This window comes from Eptatretus burgeri, chromosome 6 (assembly GCF_056783735.1).
Source record: "Eptatretus burgeri isolate ZD-2024b chromosome 6, Ebu_testis_v1, whole genome shotgun sequence".
NCBI classification, from domain to species: domain Eukaryota; kingdom Metazoa; phylum Chordata; class Myxini; order Myxiniformes; family Myxinidae; genus Eptatretus; species Eptatretus burgeri.
The window spans coordinates 92,869,772-92,895,859 of NC_140966.1; the positions used below are offsets into that span (position 1 = coordinate 92,869,772).

The window sequence follows — 26,088 nt, forward strand, 5'->3', positions numbered from 1 at the left end:
AGTATGGAAATTGGTGATAAGTTTCCAGAGGAAGAGGATAACACTGTGGAGTGGACTGTATTTTGGTTGAACAAAGATACCAGTATTCTGTGAAGTTGACAACTCAAAACAGGATAACATTATATCAAGTTCCTTGAAAGTTTAGAAGCAAAACAAAGTGAATTTATTGTCGTTCATATTCGGTAATGATGGAAGAAATATTTTTACTGCTGTTGGCTTCACTTGTCCTGAGTGGTGAGTTTGCATATTTTCTGTCAACTGTGTGATTATAACAAGTGATTGCAAGAATGTAACAGTTAGTTATATTGCTGGAGACGTCGCTTTAAGAGGAACTGAAGACTCTCGAGCTGGAATGCACAGTTATTCTTCCAAAATGTTACAAGTGAAAGTTGTGTTTGAACATGAACAAACAATGTTTGAGTGTCACAAGGAATTTACAACATTTGCATTGACAAGATTTGACACTCGTTTGACTTGTTTCATCGAGGGAAAGAATGAGCTAACCCGAGCTGTCTCTGTAGTGCAGTTTCTGGAAATGTAGATTGTTGTAGAGACAAAATTTGAGACATCAATAAATAGAAAATGAATAGCTTTGTTAACTTTTACTCTCTGCTTATTTGTTCCTTGTCGGCTAAGCAGTGAGCATGCTGATCAGTTCCCATGTTGGGGTGGTTATATGTTCCCCATTTATATTATACTCACGACAGGATGAGAGATATGTAGAACACATGGATTTGAGCTATATAACTTGGGTTTCATTTCAGACCCGAGTTAAACCTGAATAATTGGTGCTACCGAGGCAGGGTGTTGCTTCACATTTTGACGTTGCGTGTCCTAGTCTGCTAGCATTACTCATGAGACGTTTATAAAGATCCTACAGTGTCTTTAACAAAGAGAAGGTGAGTTTTTGCCAACATGATGAACAAATTACAAATTCATGCTTAACCAGCTCCAGTCAATCATCAGATCTGGCCACCTGATTTTTTTAAGACTCGGCCAAACTTCTTCCATGGCTGGTCTCGAAGAAAGTGGGGTTAATTGGGACTGTTATAAGTAGTAGTAATTGTAGTAGTGGTTTATATTAAGGTTGTTGTCTTTTTCTAAAATTTGCTTTTATTGCACTGACAAAAGGAATGTTTGAATGTTAATCAGTATCTTGCCGGTACGATGTTGGACTATATTTCTGGCAAAAAGAAAAATAAATTATTTCTGCAAAAAAAATTGAACAAATCAATACATTTCCATTATGTGACCAATCATAATTTGTTGCCTGGTAACTATACATCATGTTGTTAACTGAAATATTCAACAAAGATCTAATGAGCTCTAACAGACTGTGACGCCTGTTTCAGCATGCCAGGGACATGACAAGAAGGATCCGTGTTCTCTGTGCAAAGAAAATGCTATATGCCATATGAACAGAGAATGCAAGTGCAAACCGGGCTTCGTCGACCATGGACAGAATGGCTGTGTGGGTGAGCAACATGGCTAAACTATATGGTCTCGTGTGCTAGTTAAGTACCAGCTCGGATATCATCAATAATCCAGATGATGATGTGAATGTTGTACAAAGATTTATAACTTCATCAAACTGATACTGTACGAGGTTAACTCCAAGCAGCCACGATTTCACGATTAATTTAACTCACGATGAAGCCACTATTTCACCATTCCAAATAGTATTACACATTAGAACAGTGTGTCCATCATTTGATATCATATTGTCAGAGCATCCCCTCCAATTGATCATGCTTAGGCCAAAAGGAAAACATTACTTTCCAATGGTTTGGTTTCCATGGCTTTTCGATACAGGCAGACATGCTTCGCTCTTTGAAAGATGGGTTTTACCAGTTGGACCATTGAGCGTCCGTTTGATGTAGCTGTGGTTTTTGCAATTGTCAAATCTTATTGTGTTAAGTGAAACCTTGAGAGTTCAACAATGCCATACACCCTTGTATATTTAGCTTTGCTCATTCCCAAAGGATGCAGAGGCCATTGTAATCGCTCTGTGTACGTCAGTGAGTGAATCCAGATGGAGATCTAGTTCAATATCGACCGTTCATTATCACATCCAACTTAATGTATTTACCCCAGCAACACTGTGCTGGTAAAAACTTTTTCAATAGTTTTATTTTCTAAATTAAATTGGAACTAACTTGTCTGATTAACCATAACACGTGAAAATACACATTTTTACTCCAAGCATGCGAAGCAAAAGGCAGGGTTAAGGAATTGGTTCACTCTGTCTGTCTGGAAGTAAAACAAAATTGAAAATCATTCCAAACAGGAAATTTACTGCTTTTAAAGACATCATAAAGGACACAAACAATCAGGCATAAATAACTTATATAATGTGTTAAACAAGATGGTGTAAAAGATTTTGCATCAACGGCAGTAAACTTCCAGGGAAAAAATAATTCTACAACCTTGAAAATCTTTCTTTTATTTCAAACTCATTATAAACTTGAACACTGAAGAAAGCAAATCACCTTTTTGGCACGTTAAAAACCCTTCTGTTTACCAGTACTTGAAAATAATATTACAGCATTTTACGTCATCATGATCAATCAAATTTGCTGCTCGCAGACCATGCCCTGGTCCTTGTTTCTCAAGACTGCACGGGTAAGGTGTTCTATGATCTCTCTAGTATGTCAGCATCTGTGGCTACAGCAAATACTACAATAGTCCATATAAATTATACTCTTTCATCTGCATTGTAAAATTATCTGTATACATCTCTTGTATTAATAATAATAAAATTATATGTGTTCCCTGTCAAGGAACTTCAATGCAGGAAGGGATTGTAAGGCCCATCAAAGCCTGCACAATGGTTGTTTGTCCCCTCTCTCTTTTTAAATGCTGAGCATCAAGCAAGGAAGCAGCAAGTACCTTTTTAAAAGTCTCTCCTGTTACTCAGCCTAGATTCAAACCACCGACCTCCCATATTCAGAGTGGGTGCCCTAACCATTATGACACCAACTCTTGTGGTGTAGCCCCATCCATCTTCATGTATTTCTATGGTGTTAATCATAAACCGTTCATATTCCATGCGTTTGGTTCCCTTCTGTCCTTCCCAGTCCCATTGCAAGCATTAGTTTGTTTGCGAGTATTATTTGGTGGACATTAAATATCCCAGTGTCTTTTGATGAAGATTAGGTTCGTTATCACCGGATGTCACAAGGTCACGTGCCTTTGTTTATCCGCCATCTGTGGTATTGGGAGTTACTCCAATACTAATGAATGCACGATGAACCGGAAATGATGATGCTGAACGGGTAGTGACATGAAATGATGTGTGGAGAAGGTTTTGAGAAGAGACGCCATTGAAATGTTGAGCCGAAGTGCCTGCTGTTGCTGCCCATTACTATACAGCACCATCTTGTAAATCGAACTTGACCAGCACACCGAGTGTTTTTTATTTCCCACAATCACTGCTGCTATTCACAATTCCTGAGACTTGTGCATATGGGTACACTAATCGGAGGCGAGATAAGCTAAGGCCCACTTTCTACCGGTTCCCAGAGGACTCGGAGCACCTGGAAAGATGGGTGTGGCAGTCAACTGAACATTCCTAAGTCTGCAGAGAGAACTTTTTACTGATCAATATTGTAATAACATTCCTTTTGTGTTTGTAAGAAACCAGTTCCGGACCACAGGCGTACAACAAACGGCTTCACTCGAACACCGCCATATTGTCTCTCACAGCTCCTTTCTCCGCCCCTTCATGAGCATCCTCGTGTGTAATAAAAGCCGTCAATTCCCGGCTGTCATCGTACAGAAGTACCTAATGAAAGGACTGGAGCACCTCTCGACTCAACAAAAAGTTCCTCCACGTGAGGCAATGGATGACAGTCCACGATTATTTCTTTGTTGGGCTCCCATATATCAATGCACATCCGAATACACCCTGATTTTTTCTGAGTGACAACTCTTGGAGATACCTAGGGAGATGCATCAACTTCCTCAATAATGCCCATCTCCAGTAGTTGTTTCAGTTCATCTGAAACAGCTCGTCTCACAGAGAGTGCTATTGATGCCCTCCCCCCACCCCCACCTCTCTCTCTCTCTCTCTCTCTCTCTCTCTCTCTCTCTCTCTCTCTCTCTCTCTCTCTCTCTCTCTCTCTCTCTCTCTCTCTCTCTCTCTCTCTCTCTCTCTCTCTCTCTCTCTCTCTCTCTCTCTCTCTCTCTCTCTCTCTCTCTCTCTCTCTCTCTCTCTCTCTCTCTCTCTCTCTCTCTCTCTCTCTCTCTCTCTCTCTCTCTCTCTCTCTCTCTCTCTCTCTCTCTCTCTCTCTCTCTCTCTCTCTCTCTCTCTCTCTCTCTCTCTCTCTCTCTCTCTCTCTCAACTGTTCCTTTTGGCCTGTAGTGTCCTGATCCATTCAGTGCACCAATACTAGCTCTTCAACGAGCCTCGACTACGTATACAAAAAAAAGAGGAAGGGCAAGGTGGAAATGAAAGAGAAAAGGAACAAACCAACTGATAACTAACAAACAAAAATGGACGAGGGAGAGGGGGGAAATCACAATAATCTGGAAAAAGAAATGTTTGGAAATGGGAGCATTTGGAGTAGAAGAGATCATGAGTATGGATGGGCAATGACCTGAGGTGGTGGTGAATGTTACATGCAGTAAAGACTCAAGACTTACTGCTTGCAAATGCCAACGTTTATTTACAGTTTTAACAAGTCATCAAAGCACGGCCCTGATGACTCGGGCTCCGTGTCTCTCTGAGCTCCTCTCACACCAACAAAACCAACTGTCACTACTGTGACAGCCTTTTCTGATGACTTCACTTCCATTTTCCAAACCTACAAATTCTACATATGTGAATTCTAAGCATAGCATTTCCCTCCCCGTTTTTTATATCAATTAGCCAGCCACATAATCCTTCATCCATGTTGGCTGGAGTTTAGCCCATTGAGGTCACTGAACAACTTTAGGAGCCCTTGGAGGTGTAAGTATGTCTGTGGGCCCATTGTCAATTGCAGTTGGTGGCTGCCAGGAAATAAGAGGAGAAATGTTCCCCTGTCATTGCCCGACTGGTGATATAGGAATACCAGCATGGCCCATTGTGCAGATAATAGATAGCTGCTCCCAACCTCCTCACAATTTTCAATGGGTCTGATCATCAGGGCTGGAGATTGCTCCGAGGCCAGGGCAGCCAGGCATACACCCATTCGAGCTCCTGTAATGTCGGTGGTTTGGGCCATTGTGGACTTGTCAAACGTCAGCTTCATACACTGCTACTGAGTCTACCTGAAAACGTGTAGCTAATGGCACACGATTACCATTGGCGGAGCTGAAGCGATCAAGTGAGAGTTGTAGTTACCTTCCCAGCAACAATGACGCTGGGGATATCCCTGTAAGTTGTGTGCTTGGAGACACAGAAGTGAAGGACGGTTTGCAGGAGAACTGCTTCAAACTGCCAATCTTCAGTCATGTAAGCATGAATGCCGTTCTTTACCATCTCAAAGGCAGCTAGCTGTATGCCTGTTTGAAGGGTGAGAAATATGCCAAAGGGTGGAATCATGAGCAAAGAGAGAGGCATCGATTTTCCAGGAAATCAAAAAGATCATTGATGAAGATGAGGAACAAGACCAGTGAAAGACATTGCCTTGGGGAACTCCAGCCTTGACAGGGAGAGGAGATGAGAGGATCCTGTTAAGTGCTACATGCTGGATATGGCAGTGGAGTAAATCAGTGAGCTATGAGGGGAGACTATAATCTTTAGAGACCTTTCGAGACCATAATCAGAGAGCTTGAAGATCAAGGTGGAGGCACCAAACTGTATCAAATGCTCGAGATGTGTCCAGAGATATGGCCCTGATCTCATGTCTGCAATTGACGGCTTCCATTCTTTGATGGGAGGATTGAAGCAACATGTTCAAGGTAGAATGGCTGGGTCTGAAACCTTACTGATGATCTGAGATCAGGAAATTTGAGAAAAATAAGGATTTCATGTCATCTGCAAAGATAGATTCCATGACTTTGCTGATCATGAGAATCAAGTTAATTGGCCTTCACTGAAAAGGATCCATATTTGCACCATGATTGTGCATTGCAAGCCAATTTCCAGGGAGACACAAACTCACCCAGAGAGAACTACAGAGTTCATAGAACACGTGCAGTCTTGAGAAAAAGGAAATGGAAAGGGTCTTTTAAATATTGCTTTGTGTTTTTGAACAGAGCCTATATTTCCTATGAGCCACTATTTTGTCTGAATCTTGATATTCTTCAACGGTGAGAGCGCAAGCAACAAATATGATTGGTCGACATGGTGTAAAATGGCGTAATATTTTGGCCAAGCACTGCCAAGCTGGAGGTTTCCGAAAGTGCCAACAAAGCGATTTGAGTTCTACAGTTTTCAATTATATAATTAATTGACCTATACAAGTGTGTGTGTGTGTGTGTGTGTGTGTGTGTGTGTGTGTGTGTGTGTGTGTGTGTGTGTGTGTGTGTGTGTGTGTGTGTGTGTGTGTGTGTGTGTGTGTGTGTCCGTCCTCCATAACTCCAAAACCATAAAACCAAGCAGCCTGAAACTTTACATGGATACCAAGAAAAATCCAAGGAAGTGCATCAATGAAAATTGGGTGTTTGGGTTAATTAAATCACCCCTTTTGAAGATAATTAGCAGCATTATTTAATTATAACCTTCATCAGGCCACCTCGCTCTCTGGGTCTAAAGACGTTTCCTGCGTCACCTCGCTGGGGTCTGAAGCCGCCATGTTTTTTGGCCTGTTCAACCATGCCTTGACTTGGAACAGGACGCAACGCTTTCTTAACGATAATGTTTTTTTTTTCTTCACTTTCCTCACTCACATTATCGAATTCCTGTTCATCGCAGCTATGAATCGCTGTATACATGTAAGTTGTAGAGTTTTCAATCAGGAGCTTGGAACGATTTCATGCATTATGCGATAAGATATTCCACGATCGACTCTCACGGACTATTGAAAGTATATCATTAAAATGTTATTTTTATTTGAGGATCAGATATCCTCTGGTCTAAATAAGTGTCAAAATCTGTTGTGAAAGCTGATAATTTAAGGAAATAATGAGTCTTATAACTAAGCTGATATACCTATTTACTTTTAGCAAGCAAGGCTATGTCCCTCCTTCTCCATAGATACACAACAAAATTTGACATTTCCAAAGCATTCAACTTATTTTATTATTATTCTGAGTGAACAAAAAATTAAGAAACGTGCCAAAATTAACGAGCTTCATGAGCTATATGTCAATGCATTCACTGCGAGACCTGACGTACTCTGTCACCCAGAGGAACTGCCTATCCAAAGCATCTGCCAGATCTGTGTCTATATTTTTTGGAGGTTTTGTGAGGTGCTCTACAGGGAGTCAAAGCAAATCTGGTTATAAAAAAAAAACATGTTTTCAAAAAAAGTTATAACGTTTGCGCGGACCCCGAACCGATGTACCACGTGACACATGCACAGACGAGCAAGCAAAATGGTGGATTTATTATTATTTCATTAACTGCTGCATGTGGGGTGAAGACGGGCTTTAAAGGTAAAGGGATCCTTTATGGTATACTGCGACAGCCTGGCCAACCATTCCTCATCACCCATTGAATTGGAGTGCTTGCATAAGTACTTAAGTTATTTGCCGAGCATCCATTGTCGATCGCGGTACTGCGCTACATCATTTTGAGTGGTGTGCTTGTAAAATCGTTCACTCACTGCGGACGCTTTTGCCGCACCACGTCATTCCGAGTGACTGGTTCATGCTCTGTCACCCTGAGCGAGCTGTTTGTTCTCCGTCACCATGAGCAAGCAGTTTGTGCTCCGTCACCTTGAGCAAGTGGTTTGTTTTCCATCACCCTAAGCGAGTGGTTCATGCTCCATCACCCTGAGCGAGTGGTTCGTGCTCCATCACCCTGAGAGAGTGGTTTGTTCTCCATCACCTTGAGCGAGCGGTTTGTTCTCAGTCACCATTAGTGAGCGATCCGTGCTCCATCACCATGGGCGAGTGGTTCATGATCCATCACCCTGAGAGAGTGGTTCGTGCTCCGTCACCCTGAGCGAGCGGTTTGTTCTCCATCACCTTGAGCGAGCGGTTTGTTCTCAGTCACCATTAGTGAGCGATCCGTGCTCCATCACCATGGGCGAGTGGTTCATGATCCATCACCCTGAGAGAGTGGTTCGTGCTCCGTCACCCTGAGCGAGCGGTTTGTGCTCCATCACCCTGAGCGAGCGGTTCGTGCTCCATCAGCCTGAGGGATCAGTTTGTGCTCTGTCCTCCTGAGTGAGCGGTTCCTGCTCCATCACCCTGAGCGAGCTGAGGTTGCCTTCGGTCAGATTTGCCTTCCAGGAAGTGAATAATGGTTGTTTGAAGGAAACTGCCTCACCAGAGGATTGTGTGTACCAGGGGCAAGAGGATATCTATGATAACTGCAGACAAGATGGTATTAATCTGTGCCTAAGGGAAAGCAAATTTTGTACAGAATGATTCACAGGCATATTAATATCAGGAGAGGTGGAAATGAAGGACCAGTCTTGACATGAGAGGGCAGCTTGCACCCATGCCAGTTGGCTTGGGTGAACTGCTGGACTCTGGGGTGCTGAGGCAGCTGTGTGACAAAAGCCAGGGAGATGCTGACTTTCACAAGCACATTGTCAAATTAACCTATTGGAGCAGAAGAGGAACAGAAGACATTAGTAGAATATAATCAAGTCATTACCGTGTCCAGAAGGAAGGAGATTCTATTGTAATAAATTTGGGTCTGAAAGTTCACTGATTGGTTGAGGCCCATGTAGTTACAGAAGTCCTCTGCTGCAATGCCATGGCTGGTTGAAGATGTACCACCACCGAGCCAAGTGGCATGGTAACAATTGAAATCACTGCATGTGAGAAAGAGAGAATTGGGATGGCTGGTTATAACAAGGTCCATGTTAGCAGAGAGGGAGATATTAATGGAGTTGTCCATGTTTGGAGGACAATACAGCACATGGATAAAATGGCGGTGGTTGCAGAGGGGACAGTGCAGCCAAAGATACTCCTGGGGCTTCAGAATGAGAAGAGTGGTACATGGACAGTGGGAAATGTAGTTCTTGACAAACTGCAACCGTCACCAGAACTGGCTTCAGGCCTGTTGAACCGGAAAAGACAATACCCAGTGAGAGACGCCGAGGAATTGGGGACATCCTGTGGGAAGGAGGATTCCGTTTGGCAGATAATGTCAGGTTTACCAGTGGTAGCTTCGTTTGAGAGATCTGTCAAATGTGAGTGAAGACCTCAGATGTTGGAGGTCCATCGAGTTAGGGATGGAGGAGGAGGTGCTGTTTGCAGGGGAGAGGGAAAGAGGGGAGGGGTGAGGAGTGTGGCGATGGGGAGGTGGGAGGATTTGGAATGGGACGTGGGGTGAGCACAGAGTTGGCAGGACGTTGAGGAAGCAGAGAGAGTGGGATGCTGGGGAAGGAGAAAGGGGGCGGGATACGGGAGAGAAGAGAGGGGCCTGGGCAAATGGCGAGAAGAGAGGGATTGGAATGCTGAGGGGAGAAGAGAGGGGCTGGGACGCTGGGGAAACGAAGAAGGGGTGAGGTGTAGTAGAAGCAAGCAGGATGTGGGAAGTGAAAGAAGCAATGGATGGGGTATGTTAGAAAGGAAGCAGGGAGGGGTAGGGCATGGAGAAAGCAAGCAGTGGGAGGAGCATGGGGGTATGGACAAGTAATCAGGGCATGCCAAGCAGAGGTGAGGGTGTGGGAGCCTGAAGCGGGTGTAGAGTAACTCAGGTATGATGATGATGTGGGGGAGTGTCATGATATGATTGAGGGAGTTTGTCACCATCGTCCCACACACAGATCAAGAAGGGATGGATTTTAAAATTCCAAGGGTGGAGAGACAAACAGACAGACATCATTATTGGGATGGCAATGACGATTTAAGTCACAAAGAAGGACAGCACTATATAAACAAAATGGTGGATAACAATGGGTTTTCAAGTGATCCAGAGTTGGAGGGGTGAAATGGGAAACAGTCTGGGAGAAATGTATTTTAGAAGCAAGTATGTGGGAAGATTGTCCATTTTAAAATTGCTGTTTAAAAAAAGTTTATATTGACAGTAAGAGAGGGGAGGAAGAAGAAGAAGAAGAAGAAGAAGAAGAAGAAGAAGAAGAAGAAGAAGAAGAAGAAGAAGAAGAAGAAGAAGAAGAAGAAGAAGAAGAAGAAGAAGAAGAAGAAGAAGAAGAAGAAGAAGAAGAAGAAGAAGAAGAAGAAGAAGAAGAAGAAGAAGAAGAAGAAGAAGAAGAAGAAGAAGAAGAAGAGGAACAAGAAGAAAACTGTTTTGTCATTTTAAATATATATTTTATTTGTATTAAATAGATAGCATAGGGAAGGAGTTAAAGCAAGTGTGGTGGATAATGGGACAGAGATAATTGGAGACACAATGTGAGCATGATTAACAGTTTGGGCAAAAAATCCTGCCAAAACAGGAAGCCCAAAACTATCCGAGTCTGAGATGGAGGATCAAAAAAATGAGAATGGGCATGAAACAATACACAGGAGTGAGCACTCAAAACGAAGAACAATCGACACAAACAGAGAACATTATATATACATGACAGCACGGATGAATCCAGAAGGATGACTTCGCTTTTTGGAAGCAGTTCAACTGGAGCACCAAGAGAAGTGAAAAACCAGGTAACCAAAAACAGACGTTGAACAGGAGTGTGTAGACTGGTATCAAATGTACAGCAGACGAGAAGGTACAGGAAGAAGACTTCAATGAAGTCATTAAACCCCCAGCTAGATTTTTAATCCATCCATCCATCCATCCATCAGGACCAAACTCTGTGCAGAGCGTTGGTGCTGCTTCAGCAGTCTCCTTGGCTATTGGGCACAATCCTGGATGGGTCGCCGCTCCAACACAGGACACCAGCAAGCTGGCACTCATTTTGCCGACCTCAGAAGGATTACAGGCAGAGTCAACCCCACCTGGTATTAATTCAAGAGCCAAGTGGGATTTGAACTCAGGATCCTACGATCCCAAGCACAACACCCTGACCATTAAGCCAACGCCAAGCATAGATTTTTAATGATGACCTGATAATGACATGGTAATTTTTCTGAAAGCAACAGAAGCTGGATAAAGATCATTAATATTGCTGCTTTTCGCTATATTTGGATGCATAACCTCTGGTGTACTATTTTAAAGCCCTCACCATTGGGGTACCACCATACATTGTGACTCACAATCAAGACAAGTGAATTAAATATATTCAAAATTTCACTGCAAAAAAAAAATGAAAAAAAAGATGGGAAATACCCATGGGCACTCACCTGATAGAATAATAAAACTGGGGAGGAATTAAACGTGGGATGGAATCAGCAAAATGTAGCAATGAACCAATGTTATTGCAAATACCTATTTTGCGGGGCAATACTGCTGCCCCCCCCGCAACCACCCCTCCCGTAATCTCCCTAAGACCCCGATTTTTTTTGTTTGTTTTGTTTGTGGTTGTTTTTTTTAATAGCATCAACAAACTTTGGTACATCACTTGTGATGAAGGTTGTGGTCAAGTTTTATCAAAACTGTGTGTGTGGTTTTGGAGAAGAAAGCAAATATATATTTTTGGGGGTAACTCCCCATACACCCCCTTAGACCCTAATGGGGTTTTTTTAATGCTATAAGCAAACTTTGGTACATCACGGGTGATGAAGGTTGTGGTGAAGTTTCATCGAAATCGTACATGTAGTTTCAGAGAAGAAGTTGCAAGTGTTTACGGACGGACTGACGGACGGAACACGCACCATCCCATAAACTCCTTGGAACGACGTTCCAGGTGAACTAAAAATCAGTGACCACCAAGCAAATTAAGCACAAATCACAACCCAGCAGTTGTATCATTTTAACTGAAATTCAGACACACTTCATTTAATCCCCTGGTGTGTGTACAAAGGATAAAAAATATGATTTATCAATATCACTTTTATTTGTGTTTTCAGATAAGGATGAGTGTGCATCAGGTTCAGAAATTCTCTGTGGAAAAGCAGCAAATTGCACCAACACACCGGGCAGTTTTTATTGCACGTGCTATCAAGGATACGTGCCAACCAACGGACTGCAGCAATTCATCCCAAATGATGGCACCTTCTGCAGAGGTGGGATTTCTATTAATAATGGATTTTGTCAACTAAAATTTTTTGAGCAAGTTTTTTGCCATGCCAACTGAGGTGCCACTAACGATTCAAGTGTTCCGCCTCCCGCAATTACTGGATGGTGATGCCATGTGGAATGGTTTTGATTCATCGTTAAAACCGTCTGTAAAAAAAAAAGCAAAAGGCCATTCAGCCCGATCTGTAAAGCATATCTTTTGTTTCAAACAAGGAAGGAAGTTTCCATTTTTTTTTTCCTCCCCAGTTGCAAACAGCTATGCCCAAAAAGTGATAGGTAAATGGTCATAGCTGCCATAAAGAGTAAGACACCTGATGGACGTTGTGTTTGTCATCATTAATTGGTGTTCTTACAAGCAAAGCAACAAATGCAACAAAAGCTGATATGTTCAAAAGGGCGAAGACAAGAGAAATATGTAATCTAGAAGCAGCAAAGGTAGAAAGTTATCGATACAGTAAATATAAAGTTGTATTTCCTGTCTGTGTGTCCATCTCTAGAATCGGCCTCACCGGTAGGAGGCGAACCCCTTCTTTTTCCCATCTCCTCGTTCCCCAACTATATTCTTTAACACCGCTCTATCTTATTCTCGACCGTTACATCACAACACTTTCCTTATTAAAATTTCCATGTAAATTCATCATATAATAATTATTATTCAGTGGAGTAGTCATTATTATGCAATGTCGCCTTATTGTATTGTATTATTACTTAATTGCCTGTTATTGTACATTAGATATTGAATTTTTTTGTATTAATCATTGCCTGTTAAATTTTATGTGATTAATTAACTGGAATTATACAGAGAACCGTACCTGGCTTTCTTTTTCTAAACTCAAAATTCCTTCTGCACAAGTTGCAGGTAATCTCTGCTAGTACTGTATATAGTCTGGGTTAGAATGGGATAGTCGAAATGATATTCCTCTTACCATCAATCTATAATTTGACAGTTTGTGTCCTTTGTGGTTATCAGATGTGGACGAGTGTCTGGAGACAATGATGGTGTGTGGTGAAGCAAGCAGCTGCTTTAACAATCCTGGATCCTTCAGATGCATCTGTCTGTCTGGTTATCAGATGAAAAGTGGATTGTCCGAGCCAATCCCCCAAAGGGAGAAGGAAACCATTTGTTTTGGTGAGTCAAAAGTTGTTTATCAAAAATTACTAATTGTGACCGGTTTCTTGCTGCAGGTCTATTCTTGGGAGAAAAAAAAAACAGATTAACCTTCCAAGAGTAATGTTGCAAAGAAATAAATTAAGGATCCCGATGCAGACATTATATATATGTATATATACACTTAATTCTCCTGTTGTATATCTGCAGTGTGGAAGAAAACAAGCTCTGCAGTTAATTCTCCTGTTGAGAGACACCAATTACTGCCAGGATTCTTGAGTTGGTTTCATGAAAAATGCAAAGCAACAGCTTTAAAACACTCTTCCCATGTTCTTTTTCTCAACAGTACATGGGTTGACGTGTTCTATGAACTCTCTAGTTTGAAATTTTAACTCTATTCTTTAACACCGCTCTATCTTATTTTTGACCGTTACATCGCAACGCTTGCCTTATTAAGATTTCCATGTAAATTCATCATATGCCTGTGAAAGTCAACATCTCTCTGGCTATTTTCAGAGCTGCCAAAATGCTGGCGAGTCTGGCAGTTCACATTGGCAGATTGGCAAGGACTGCAAGCAGCCATTTCTCTTCAGGACTGGTCTCTCATATATACTGCCCCTGATGTTAACTCAGCCTGGGAATTCTTCCACAGAATATATCTATCTATCTATCTATATCTCTCTCTCTCTCTCTCTCTCTCTCTCTCTCTCTCTCTCTCTCTCTCTCTCTCTCTCTCTCTCTCTCTCTCTCTCTCTCTCTCTCTCTCTCTCTCTCTCTCTCTCTCTCTCTCTCTCTCTCTCTCTCTCTCTCTCTCTCTCTCTCTCTCTCTCTCTCTCTCTCTCTCACTCTCTCTCTCTCTCTCTCTCTCTCTCTCTCTCTCTCTCTCTCTCTCTCTCTCTCTCTCTCTCTCTCTCTCTCTCTCTCTCTTACACAGATTCATCCCCTATCATCTTCAGTTATCTTACCCTTCTTCCCACCAATGCTACACTGAATTCGGTGGTGAGACGGTTGCTCTGAAACAACTTGCCTTCTCTTCCTGGATGGCTAATCTGACCGAAAGCAATCTCAGTGCATTATAAAAAGTCTACAACAAGTGTGTCCACTCTCAGGAGAACCAAAAAGAACATCTGTTCAACCTCAATAATGAACTTTCAAACTTGTCTCTCGACTCTAAAACCTGGTTGTTTGTGCCTTGTTAAGTCTGTCTCTTGAGTGTGCTGCTCTTCCATCACTTCCCTCTCTTCAAATGACACCACAGCCACCTCCGCTCATGAGAAGGCCGAATGCCTCAATTCTGTGTTTCCTTCCAAGTCTTGTGTCCCCAATCCCTCACTCTTGGTTCCCATCCTTCCCTGTTGTACACAACTGTTCCTGGACTCTGTGTCTTTTGCACCTGAGAAAGTGGAGACGTTTCTGTCAACCCTCGACTCTGAATTTGCTACTGGCCCAGATGGCATCAGCTCAGGTGTCCTAATAATCTGCTCTGCTGCTAATGCACATCCTCTCTCTGCTCTTTTCACCCTATCATTTATGCTAGGTCATCTTACATCTGCTTGGAAATCAGTTAACATCACTGCATCACACAAAAAAGTGCAAAAACTGATCCTCTTAACTGTAGACCGATCAGCTTTCTTCCAATAAACAGCAAGTCCATCCAATCCATCATCACATTTGATATGACATCCTTCCTTTTCTCCAACAACCTCATCTCAAGTCACCAATTCAGATTCAGATCTGAACACTCTACCTTTGGACATGCACCAAACAATGGATGGAGGCCCTCAATGTCAGACATGAAATCAGGGTCATCTCTCTGGACATATCTCGAGCTTTTGATACAGTCTGACATCTTGACTTCATAGTCATTACTCTCCAAATTCCCTGCCCATGGCATTCAAAGCCAACTCCACACATGGCTTACTGACTTCCTCTACTCTTGTCGCCAATGTTTGGCTCTCAACAGAATTCTTTCTTCTCCTCTCCCAGTTAAGGCTGGAGTGCCCCTAGGCAGTGTTCAGGGCCCAGTCATATTTGTGATCTTCAGAAATGATCTCTTTGACTCTCTGGGAAATCCCCTTTATCGATTTTCAGATATCTCCACCCTCTACCGTAACATCACTCATCCTTCACACAAGCACGCTTCAGCCTCCTCCCTTTCTTCAGACCTTAGCAAAACCACAAACTGGTCAAACACTTGGAATATGTCTTTGAATCCTAACAAATCTCACACTTTCACTATCTCTCCCTGAAAGGACCATCTGGAAACTCTCGCCCCCCCCCCCCTCAATCTACTTCCTTTACACTCTTCTTGAGGATGTTCAATCATTAAAACTCCTGGGTCTCACTACCGGCCATGATCTTTCCCAGCCAAACTCTATTTCAAAGTTGGCCTCCAAAGCCAGCCGACTGGGCATCCTCCGTCATACAAAGTCCTTCCTTGGCACACCTGAACTCCTATCCACCTACAAGGCTTTCAGCAGCAGCTTGATGGAGCACTGCTCTCCCATCTGGGCTGGCTCCTCACATCTTGCTCAGCTTGTTGCCAGGGAAACCAAGGCCTTCAACATTATTTGGAATCTCCTGCAATGAAGCTGAGTCTATGGGCATATCACTTTGCCATTGCAGACAGGACGGTGGTCTCTCTAACTTCAACCACCTACTTTTTGGTCTTGCACCCTCTATTCTTTCCAGGATTTGTCTCTCCCCCCCCCCCACACCCCAACCCACCAGGTTTCTGCAGAGCACACACAATTCCCCATCAATCAACCCCCTTCCAGAGAAAATCTCAAAATACAGAATCAGTGCCCAACTCAACTCATTTGTTCCTCGTTTTTTCCCATCTGTGGAACCAACTTCCACATAGTCTTCAATCTCATTCTTCCCTCCAGGTTTCGAGACAGCTGTTCACCACCATCTCAGATCGTCCCCAATCCAAAAATATGATCTTGTCTACGCTCGTTAACCCCACCCTCCCCCCATCCCCACCTCAAGCCCTGCTGTGTTTCGAAATGTCCATTCTCCCTCTTTCGAGTTTTCTTCTGTCTCAATCTTGTCCACCCCCTTGCATTCTCTCCTGCCTCACATTCCTCCCCACACCCATTGTTTGGAGAAGTCTGCCACTATCTTGGCCTTCGGCTCTGCTCTAGGTGAATTCCCCCCTTTATCTGTTGCTCCATTTGTCTTGTTGTGTCCTGATCTGTTCAGTGTGTTCGTACTAGCTTTTCCACGAACCTCGAGTCTGTATGCAACAAAAAAACGTTTAGCAGGAATAGTGACCTGTCCACTAGACAGCTGGCACATACCTTGACCTGACCGAACAGAGTTTTCACTTGTCGTGGACAATCGGATACCCATTTATATCGAGCCCAGAATTCAGATGCGTCTTGATCAGTTTACAATCTTTTCTCATTTAACTTTCTACTAGTATGGGCCCGTAGGGGCGGGCCCGTAGGTGCGTGCCCGTAGGTGCGTGCCAGTATGTGCAGCCTCTCTCTCTCAAACCTCGAAAAGGCACATCCGCGGATCCCCAGCAATATTCCTGGCAAGTTTCAATCGTGCAAAAGAAATAAGAAATAAACAAACATTAATTGTGACGTCATTTGTGACGTCATAGCACCGTGTCTTGTCATTGGTCGACAGATAAATGGCCGTAACTTGGGAACCGCTTATCCGATCAGTATCAAACCTTGAAAAGCACATCCGCAGGCCCCCAGCAATATTCCTGGCAAGTTTCAATCAGATCGGACGGTCGATCGTGCAAAATAAATAAATAAATAAATATTAATTGTGACGTCATTCGTGACGTCATAGCACCGTGTCTTGTCATTGGTCGACAGATAAATGGCCGTAACTTGGGAACCGCTCGTCCGATCGATATCAAACCTCGAAAATGCACATCCGCGGGCCCCCAGCAACATTCCTGGCAAGTTTCAATCCGATCGGACCGTCGGTCGTCGAGAAACGGCGGTCGCAGGCAGACACACATACAGACAGACAGACAGACAGACACACAGAGATTGCTGGAATTATAGATAGATTGTCACGATACTCACTCCATATCACTATCCAATATTGCTTTTCCCTCTAAGAATCAAAGGTGGCCACTGACCATGACATCATTTTGCACCCAATATACTTGTTTAAGTGCAGTCTCCAACTTTATGTGAAAAGATGTGAGAATGTATTCTTGAAATGCGTTTGAAAGTTCATCAGTAAAGCTCCTAACTCAACACGCATTTTAAGCCTCTTTACTTTCCTGTTTGATGAGCAGATGTGAATGAGTGCCAGGAATACCCCATGATATGTGGTGATGGAGGGGACTGTGTCAATAGCCCTGGCTCTTTCAACTGTACCTGCCCAATTGGCTACATCGTCAACAACCTCCATGAAATAAGCTCAGATGATATGCACAACCCTGACTGTGAAGGTGAGATCAAATGATGGAGAAGAGTACAGTAATATTAAAAACTCCACCTTTTGCTCTACTCTATAATTTATAAATCTGGAGTCTTTTGGGTGTGTTGGTGTGGTTGTAGATGTGAATGAGTGCCAGCGGACCCCAGGCATATGTGGGGCTGGAGGCATTTGCTCCAACAATCATGGTTCCTTCAGCTGTACATGCCAACCAGGTTTTTGGGGAAATTATCCAGAAACGACCTTCGTTCCCGATGATGGCAACTTTTGTGTGGGTAAGTTTCTTCTTGTGCAAACACAAAGTTTCAAAATATCTTTCTGTACAAAATCACAATCTAGATTTTTCTCAACATCAAGAATTTAAGATGTGGGATCAGAAGCCAGATGAAGGATCAGTTTATGACAATAAAGAGGTTTTGGCCAAAGTGAAGGCAACAGCATTGGACTTTGTGACAAATGGTTGCAGTAAAAGGTGAACAACATTAGTACTTTGGATGTTGCAAAAAAAATTATCTGCGATTATTTTTTCAGAATTGCGACTTCATTTGAGGCTAACCCACATTCAACTGAATATGCATTTGTTGCTTATCTTGACCATATGAAAGAAGAAGCTTTGTTTGAGCATACAATATATGAATAAGGGCGGGTGTTGCTTCATTAAGATAGCAACGGGAAAGAAAAATTGATGTTTAAATTGATGTTTTTTTGTCTCAGTTCATCTGTCATTCAATGCTCATTCATGCAATGTTTAATTTAACCTTTTGAACTCTGAGCTCCTTGGACTTTCGGCTCTCCCACCCTGGGTTCCCTGGAGAAAAATACGGCCGCTCAGGTATATGGAGGATTGAATAGCGGCTGGTAAACTGGCCACTTGGGTACGTGGAGGATAGAATAGTGGCTGGTAAACTGGCCACTCGGGTATATGGAGGATTGAATAGTGGTTGATAAACTGGCCACTTGGGAATATGGGGTTTGAATAGTGGCTGGTTAACTAGCTGCTCAGGTTAAAGGGTTAAATAGTTGAAAAATCAGCCTGGTGTTGGCTTAGTGGTTAGGGTGGTGGCTTGGGATCCTGGGGTCCTGAGTTCAAGCTCTGTTGGCCGCTGAGTTAATACACTAGGAGGTCGACTCAGCCTGTCATCTTTCCGAGGTTGGCAAAATGAGTACCAGTGTACTGGTAAGGGGGACACTGCATCAGTGGCATAGCTGCGTCCCAACCAATGATGCAACCAGCAGCCACCGGCTGCACTCGATAGAGAGAGAGAGAGAGAGAGAGAGAGAGAGAGAGAGAGAGAGAGAGAGAGAGAGAGAGAGAGAGAGAGAGAGAGAGAGAGAGAGAGAGAGAGAGAGAGAGAGAGAGAGAGAGAGAGAGAGAGAGAGAGAGAGAGAGAGAGAGTTTAAAAATAGGAAATATTTTATCCAATAATTTTATCCAATAATGTACCCCTCATGCAGGAACGTTTACATTAATCAAATACAAGATGAAGATATAGATAGCAATGTGTTTTTCAGCAGGATGGTGCAGAGATAGTGCACTCCCCTTTGAGCTGTTTCTTCTGCGTTTGATTTTCGACCCGACGATCTAAGCTGCGAGATTGGTGCTTCATAGCAGGGTAGTTCATCACAATGTACACCTTTACTTGGATGGATATTAAGTTGGCTGTCCCATCTACTCGGACTAGCTAGAGGACATTAATGACCCCACGGTGTCTTTTGCGATGAGAAAGTGAGTTATTGCTGCCACTCATGCCAAATTACACTTCCTGCCAAAATCAGCTGCAGTCCAATATCAGATATTGCCAGACATTTGGTGAAAGACTTGGGCCAAACGGCACACTCTATGAGGTGCTCATGCCAAATGAATGGCAAATGGCATCAGAAGATAATTGGAATCTCCCACGATGAAGCTGAGTCTATGGGCCTATCACTTTCTCATCGCAGAGAAGTCGGTGGTCTCTGTCTTTTCTACCACCTCCTTTCTGGTCTTGCACTCTTTGTTCTCTCTGTGCTTTGTTCCCCCCCTCCCCTCCGAAGTTTCTGCAGGGCACACATGGTCCACCAACGACCCCCTTCTGGTGAAAGTCCATAAATACAGGATCACTGATCATCTCCACTCATTTCTTCTTCTTTTTCCCCACTGTGGAACCAACTTCCACATTCTCTTCCATATTCCACATTCTTCCCTCCAGGTCTTCAAGAAAGCTGTTCACCACCATCTCAGATCATCCACATTCCAAAACCATGATCTTTTCTACGCTCATTAACCCCAAACCCCAAGCACAACTTCATACAAAGTTCCAGTTTTTTCTTCCTGAGAGTTTCATTCTGTATCCATTTTGTCCACCCCATGAGTCCTTTCCTACCCCCTCATTCCTCTCTGCATCCATTGTTTGTCCAAGTCTCCCTCTCCATTTGTCCTTCAGCTCTGCTGTTGTTGTTTCCCCCCTCTCTCTACTGTTCCTTTTGTCCTGTTGCATCCTGATATGCTCAATGTACTGACACCAGCTTTTCCATGAATCTCGACTATGTAAACAAATAAAAAAACAGGGCACTCTTTGACGTTGTGACGTCACCAGATATGCCTCTGCCCACATTATTACATGATTATACATACTTGTACGAAGTTTGATTTAAATTCCTGAACCCAGATTCAAAATATTAAATAATTCAGACTGCCAGACCATGCGTCCGATCAGGTTGAAATTTAAAACATTTATTCCCCATGAGTACTGGATCATAACTGTGACGTTTCACATCAAATGAACGAAGCGGTTCAAGAGAAATAATTTTTGTAAGATTTTTATTCAATCTAATATGGCTGCCTGACCATGTGACCTATTAATTATTCGTGAACATCCTGGTATCCCCAAGGCTTGGGTCAACATGTGGGTGAAGTTTCCCCATTGATCTGTCAAACTATTCTGGAGAAGATGATTTTTAAAGGTTTGAGGGTAAATCCAAAATGGCTTCCAAACCATGTGACCGATGACGTCATAGGTGGCAAACTTTTTGTTCCTCATGGATAGGCGATCATACCTGTAAAGTTTCCCCTCAATATGTTCAGCAATTTCAGAGAAGATTTTTGAAGGTTTTTATGTTGAAAACAAAATGGCAGCCGAACCAAGTGACCAATGATGTCATAATTCCCCCCCTCCCTCATACAATATAGCCCTAGATGACCCTTAAAATTTTTCATACTGATCGGATAAAGCTTTTGACGTAAGTAATTATGACCATAATGAAGCCACCAATGACATCATCATAAAAATCACACTTATTCTCCATGTGGAGTACTTGCCATGTACCAAGTTTCATTTTTTTTTCCCAAGAGCAGTTTCAGAGATACAGAGGTCCAAAGTTTTCCCTTTTTTCCAACATGCCTGCCACACCACGTGACCTATGAAGTCATAATTATCATTGAAACATTCTACATGAGTAGTCACACCTATGGTGAAACTTTTGCGTCAATCCGATAAGGGCTTGCAGAGAAAACAAAGAACATTATCATGGACGGACGGACAACCCGAAAACATAAAGCCTCCAGCAACTTTGTCAGCAGAGGCATGAAAAGTTATCATTAGCGGTTGTCCATGATGTAAGCAGGAAAATAACCTGGAAAGGTGCATAGAAAGAACAGCAGAAAACTGTTTTTGAAAACTAGGAACACCTGCCCTTCTGGCAGTAGACTGAGTTGGAGGGGGTCTGGGTGGGATGTTGGAATAGGTGGGGCAAATATATTTTGTACCATGGCTAGTAATCCCTACTTTCTCCAGCAGGGGGTCAGTAAACCACTTCATTTGTGCCATGGTATGCACAAAGTAACCACTTTGTGCCATGGTAACCGCTTCCTTTGCCACTTCCTTTGTGCCTTTGTGCCTTCGTGCCTTTGTGCCATGGTAACACTCAAAATGCACATGGTATGAAAGACTTTTCAAAAAATATTATTCTTACTAAAGCATCGAACAAAAGCATAGAACAAAAGGAAAAAGACCATTTTCAAGAAATGACTTTCATCGGTACAAACATACATCGTCTTCTTTTTCAACGCTCTCAAATATAGAGACTCCATACAGATTGAAGGTCCACCCACTTTAAATGCTAGTGTAATGACCTTTTTCACTCTTGACTTATTCCACATTCTGTCATACATTCTGTCAATTAACTCACGCTTTGTTGTCCTGGCATGGATAATGAGTCCGACGGAAGTAGGCAGGGGTGTCTCACGATCCACACTGTGGTAGTGAGAGGTGGATCCTTCACGACGTCGAATTATGACATTTTGGCGTATAAGCTGCGAGACGATTAGTATCACCTGGGTATCAGTGGCATTGCTTGATTGCTGCACTATGTCTGATCCACCCATTATCATCCCAACGAGGGTTGTCAGAGACTTAGAAACTGATTGTTGCTGACACTCCTTGGAGAATTTCCCCATAAATACAGACTTTTCAAGCTTCAGAATGTCCTTACGAACGATTTCAGCTGCCTTTGCCAACACGATAGCCTCCTCGTCAAAGTCACTTTCAAATGCCCTCTTTAGTGCCAGTCCGATGCCATCCTGAAAAGCAAGAAGAACGTTCCTGCCTTGCTTGTGGGCTTGTAAGTCTGGTATGTTGGCTAATATTCGTTCTTTCAGTCTGGTCGAGTGTTCTCGAGTCGATGTGTCTGCTCCCAGGTCATTTAGTCTTGAAGTGTACATCTGATTTAAATCTGCTAGTTTGAACACCGGTGCTACGTCATTCTCCATGCTTTCTGCACGACAGTCTTCAATATACGAAACCAGCTCCGCCAGGACAATGCCGTGCAGTTGTTTATCAGAAGAACTTTCTCCGCTGTCAGAGCAATTCACTGACTCTGCTTTCTTGTAGTGTTTTTGTTGACATGGCGGAGACATGTCAGCGACTTTGTTGTAGCGGAAGTGCATGCATGACCCCAGCGGAGGGGGTGGGGGCTCACATCAGGGGGCACGACTAATCCTTCGTTAATTCATCCTAATCACACCACACCATGTTGTCGCCACTCGGCATCTCAGTAGTTTATCTCTGGCAGTTTCCCCTCACCTGTTCGTGAGACCGAATCTGCTACAATGGAATGTATTGTAACGGTGGACCATGTGGTGGACATGAGGTCAGATCCTCCACCCAGACGATCATCACCAACCAAGCAATTGCTGTGGTACATTGCATCTTGGGACATCATATCTCCAGCGCTCAATTTAGCAACTAGCATAATATGGTCTCGCACAATTTCTGCACATCGCCGAACATTTCTGTCTAGTTTCTCCGTCGATGCCTTTTGGAGTTTATCTGATTTTTCACCCCAAAAGAAGCAAGTGTCTTGTGATGTTCTGGCTGCACCACCACTGCTGTAGCGAGAGACTTTCTGTTTTGGCGAGTCACTGTTGGTTTCACACTCATCTCTTTTCCTGTTTTCTACCCGTTGAAGTTTGGTGTTGTTGTACTTATCCTTGCATTTTTTTTGCGCCATTTAGCTGCATTCAACTTTAGAGTTGAAGCAACTCCTGTTCCATTGTCTAACCTTGATAAGTTTATATTATCTGGAAGACTCTGAAGCTCTTTGAATCTTATCAAATTACCTGCAAGATTATCATAAAGTGTACCAATGTCAATACCAGTCCTCTTTGAATCAGCTGGGCATCGCAGTGGTTCTTTTGATATCTCTTGACATAAAATGCATTTTGTCCAATCTATCGGCGATGATGATGATTCAGATGTTGAAGGAGTTTCTGGACGTTGTCTTGGGTCTAAAATGTTGAAGGATTTAGCCATTGTTGGTATTTTGATTAATACACCACCACCACAGCTTCTACAACTAACAGCATGCACTGTGATATGGAGATACTGATCTGAAAGAAGAAAATGAAGGATGAATGAATGTGTGCGATATACACAGATTAACTGGAATAACGTTAACTATGATGCATGGTACAATTACCACATTACACGTTCATATGCTTGTCACCATTTTATAATGTAGCAGCCATTTTGAATTTGGCAGCCATTTTGAATTTGAAAGCCATCTTGGTTAAGAAATGAAGAACATGTGAAACATAAGGTAAAAGTTAGTGACATTTCACATTTCTGGACAATTTTCCAACTAATCATAGGAAATATATTCATTTATATGGTGGTATCAGTAATTTCGCCCATGGCGGTGGCCATTTTGAAAATGACTGCCATGTTGGAAAAAATTCAGTTGGCCCCATATCTAATATTGTTCAGTAGGTAAAACACTACAGCTGTGCAAAGTTTCATGCTTTTCACCAAAAGTGCACAATACTTCCACCATTCTGCAGCACTATTTGGGCCTCTCACTCTCTCTCGCCGCAGGCAGGTCGGTGATCTTTCTGTCTTCTACCATCTCCTCTCGCCCCTCCCACCCCCCACCATATTTCTGCAGGGCACTCAAGGTCCACCAGCAACCCCCTTCTGGTAAAACTATGAAAATCACGAATCACTGCTCACCTTCACTCTTTTTCCCCACCTTTGGAATAAAGTCCCACACTCCCTTCAATCCCATTCTTCCCTCAAGGCCTTCAAAACAGCTGTTTACCACCACCTCTTATCTTCCTCCATTCAAATCCTCAATCTTTTCTACCCCCATTAATCCACCCCAAGCCCACCCCTTCAAATTCCCTGCTTTCCTTCCTGAAAGTCCCTGTAATGTCCATCTTGTATACCCGGTGTTCCCCGCCCCATCCCTCTCCCTTCCATAGATCTCCTCATGTCTCTGTTCCCTTCTGTTTTGTCCTTCCCACGCCCACCCCTCTTATCTCATGCCCCGCTTGCTGTGTGTCGTTTGTTCGCTCTTATATGAGCCTCGACAAGGTATACAAAATAAATCACCATTTGTGATGAGTTTCACAAGCCATTCCATTCCTTAGTGGTTGACAGAAATACTTTTTTTAACTATTTCTCTTTCTTTCTTTCTTTATTTATTTATTTTTTTATTTTTTTTTTGGGGGGGGGGGGGAGAGATACAGAATATTCCACTTCAATTAGCAAATGTACATATATGTTGTGACTCCACAACCCGAGATAAAATGTGATTTATATTTGTTTTAATTAGGAAGGGAAGGAAAGTTTTATCTTCTTTTTCTTCTTATAAATATTTTTAATTGTTAGTGAGTGCGTTTGTACGTTATTCTTTCACGGCCGAGTCATAGCAGGGAGAAGCCCCAAATTTTGGTTGTACGTACTTCAGAACCGGGGCAGGGGCTCCACCTACCACATGTTGGCCTTGATGTCCATTTTGAGGCCACCAAAGGCTGCTATAAAGTGTATCTTAGAATTTGGTGTGAGGCAATGCTGCCCTCGACCTGCAGGCAAAAGGTAACCACCATGAGGCCAATAACTCCATAGCTTTTCAATGTCCAACACGTTCCGAAACGACCACCAGGAAAAGCTCACTCAGCCGAGCATCAACGGTTTACCCCTTGCAAACTCCCAGGCAGCGTCGGGTAGCCCCTACTGGTTGAAATATATATATATATATATATATATATATATATATATATATATATATATATATATATATATATATATATATATATATTTGACATAAATGTTATTGATTAAAATGTTCCTGACTTGGCACACTCAGGATTCCTGAAAAAGATATTGCTTAATTTCCAGTACAAGAGATTTCTGAATGTGTAATTATTGTACTGTTTCTCTTTATTGTGACCCGCAGGCAATGCTGTGCGTACATTCCAATCCAACGCGTCACTCTTCATGCTCAGCTGCTCAACCCTCGCCATTCTCACTTTTATTACTTGCTAAATTGTTTCCAGATCGAACACACCAGGTTTGCATCGAGCATCAAGTTCACAAACGTTAGACTATCAAATTGATTTTGTCTCCTTAATCCAATATACTTTATAAATTAACCACATTAAAGCCTTATGAAAAAGATTGCTCAAGAGAGCATGGCAGATAAAGTTATGTAACAAAGTGCAGAGGAGATTCAACGGATCCTTTGCAGAACTACACAGAGCCCTAACGATCGAATGACTCTCATCACCGGATTTTCAATTGTAATTATCCACCAGATCACACGAAAGAAGACCACACTCGTCAAAAATGAGTTTTCCACTTTGTTTGAATGATGGCACTCACTCATGATTCACTGCTGTAATTTGTGACTTGTGAACTAAACTCCAAGATGGTCAAATTTGTGACTGTCTGAATTTTTTCTTCCCATATACCTCCAAGTCAAATCACATTAAATAAATAATTTGATGTCTTGTAATTATTTCAGGTTGGCATGATTCATATGACAAATTGCTACTGGTAACCTATAATCCAGTACTACATGCCACAGTACGATTTGTCAGAGACGAAACCAGCTCCCCCATCAGGCTTTCCTGGTGAGCAGAGGACAAATGAGACAAATAACAGCATGCAAATGGCAGATCTGT

The 26,088-nt window shown here is 42.7% G+C and overlaps 1 protein-coding gene across 1 annotated transcript; it reads left to right on the top strand.

Annotated features, from left to right (window-relative positions):
• Positions 1-25,841, top strand: LOC147025344 (adhesion G protein-coupled receptor E5-like). The gene is made up of 7 exons (XM_085886239.1): positions 1-234; positions 1,353-1,475; positions 11,959-12,114; positions 13,098-13,256; positions 17,506-17,661; positions 17,771-17,923; positions 25,362-25,841. The coding sequence occupies exons 1-7, from the start codon at positions 186-188 to the stop codon at positions 25,448-25,450; spliced, it is 885 nt and encodes a 294-aa protein (XP_085742365.1). The 5' UTR covers positions 1-185; the 3' UTR covers positions 25,451-25,841.
• Positions 25,842-26,088: the final 247 nt, after the last annotated feature.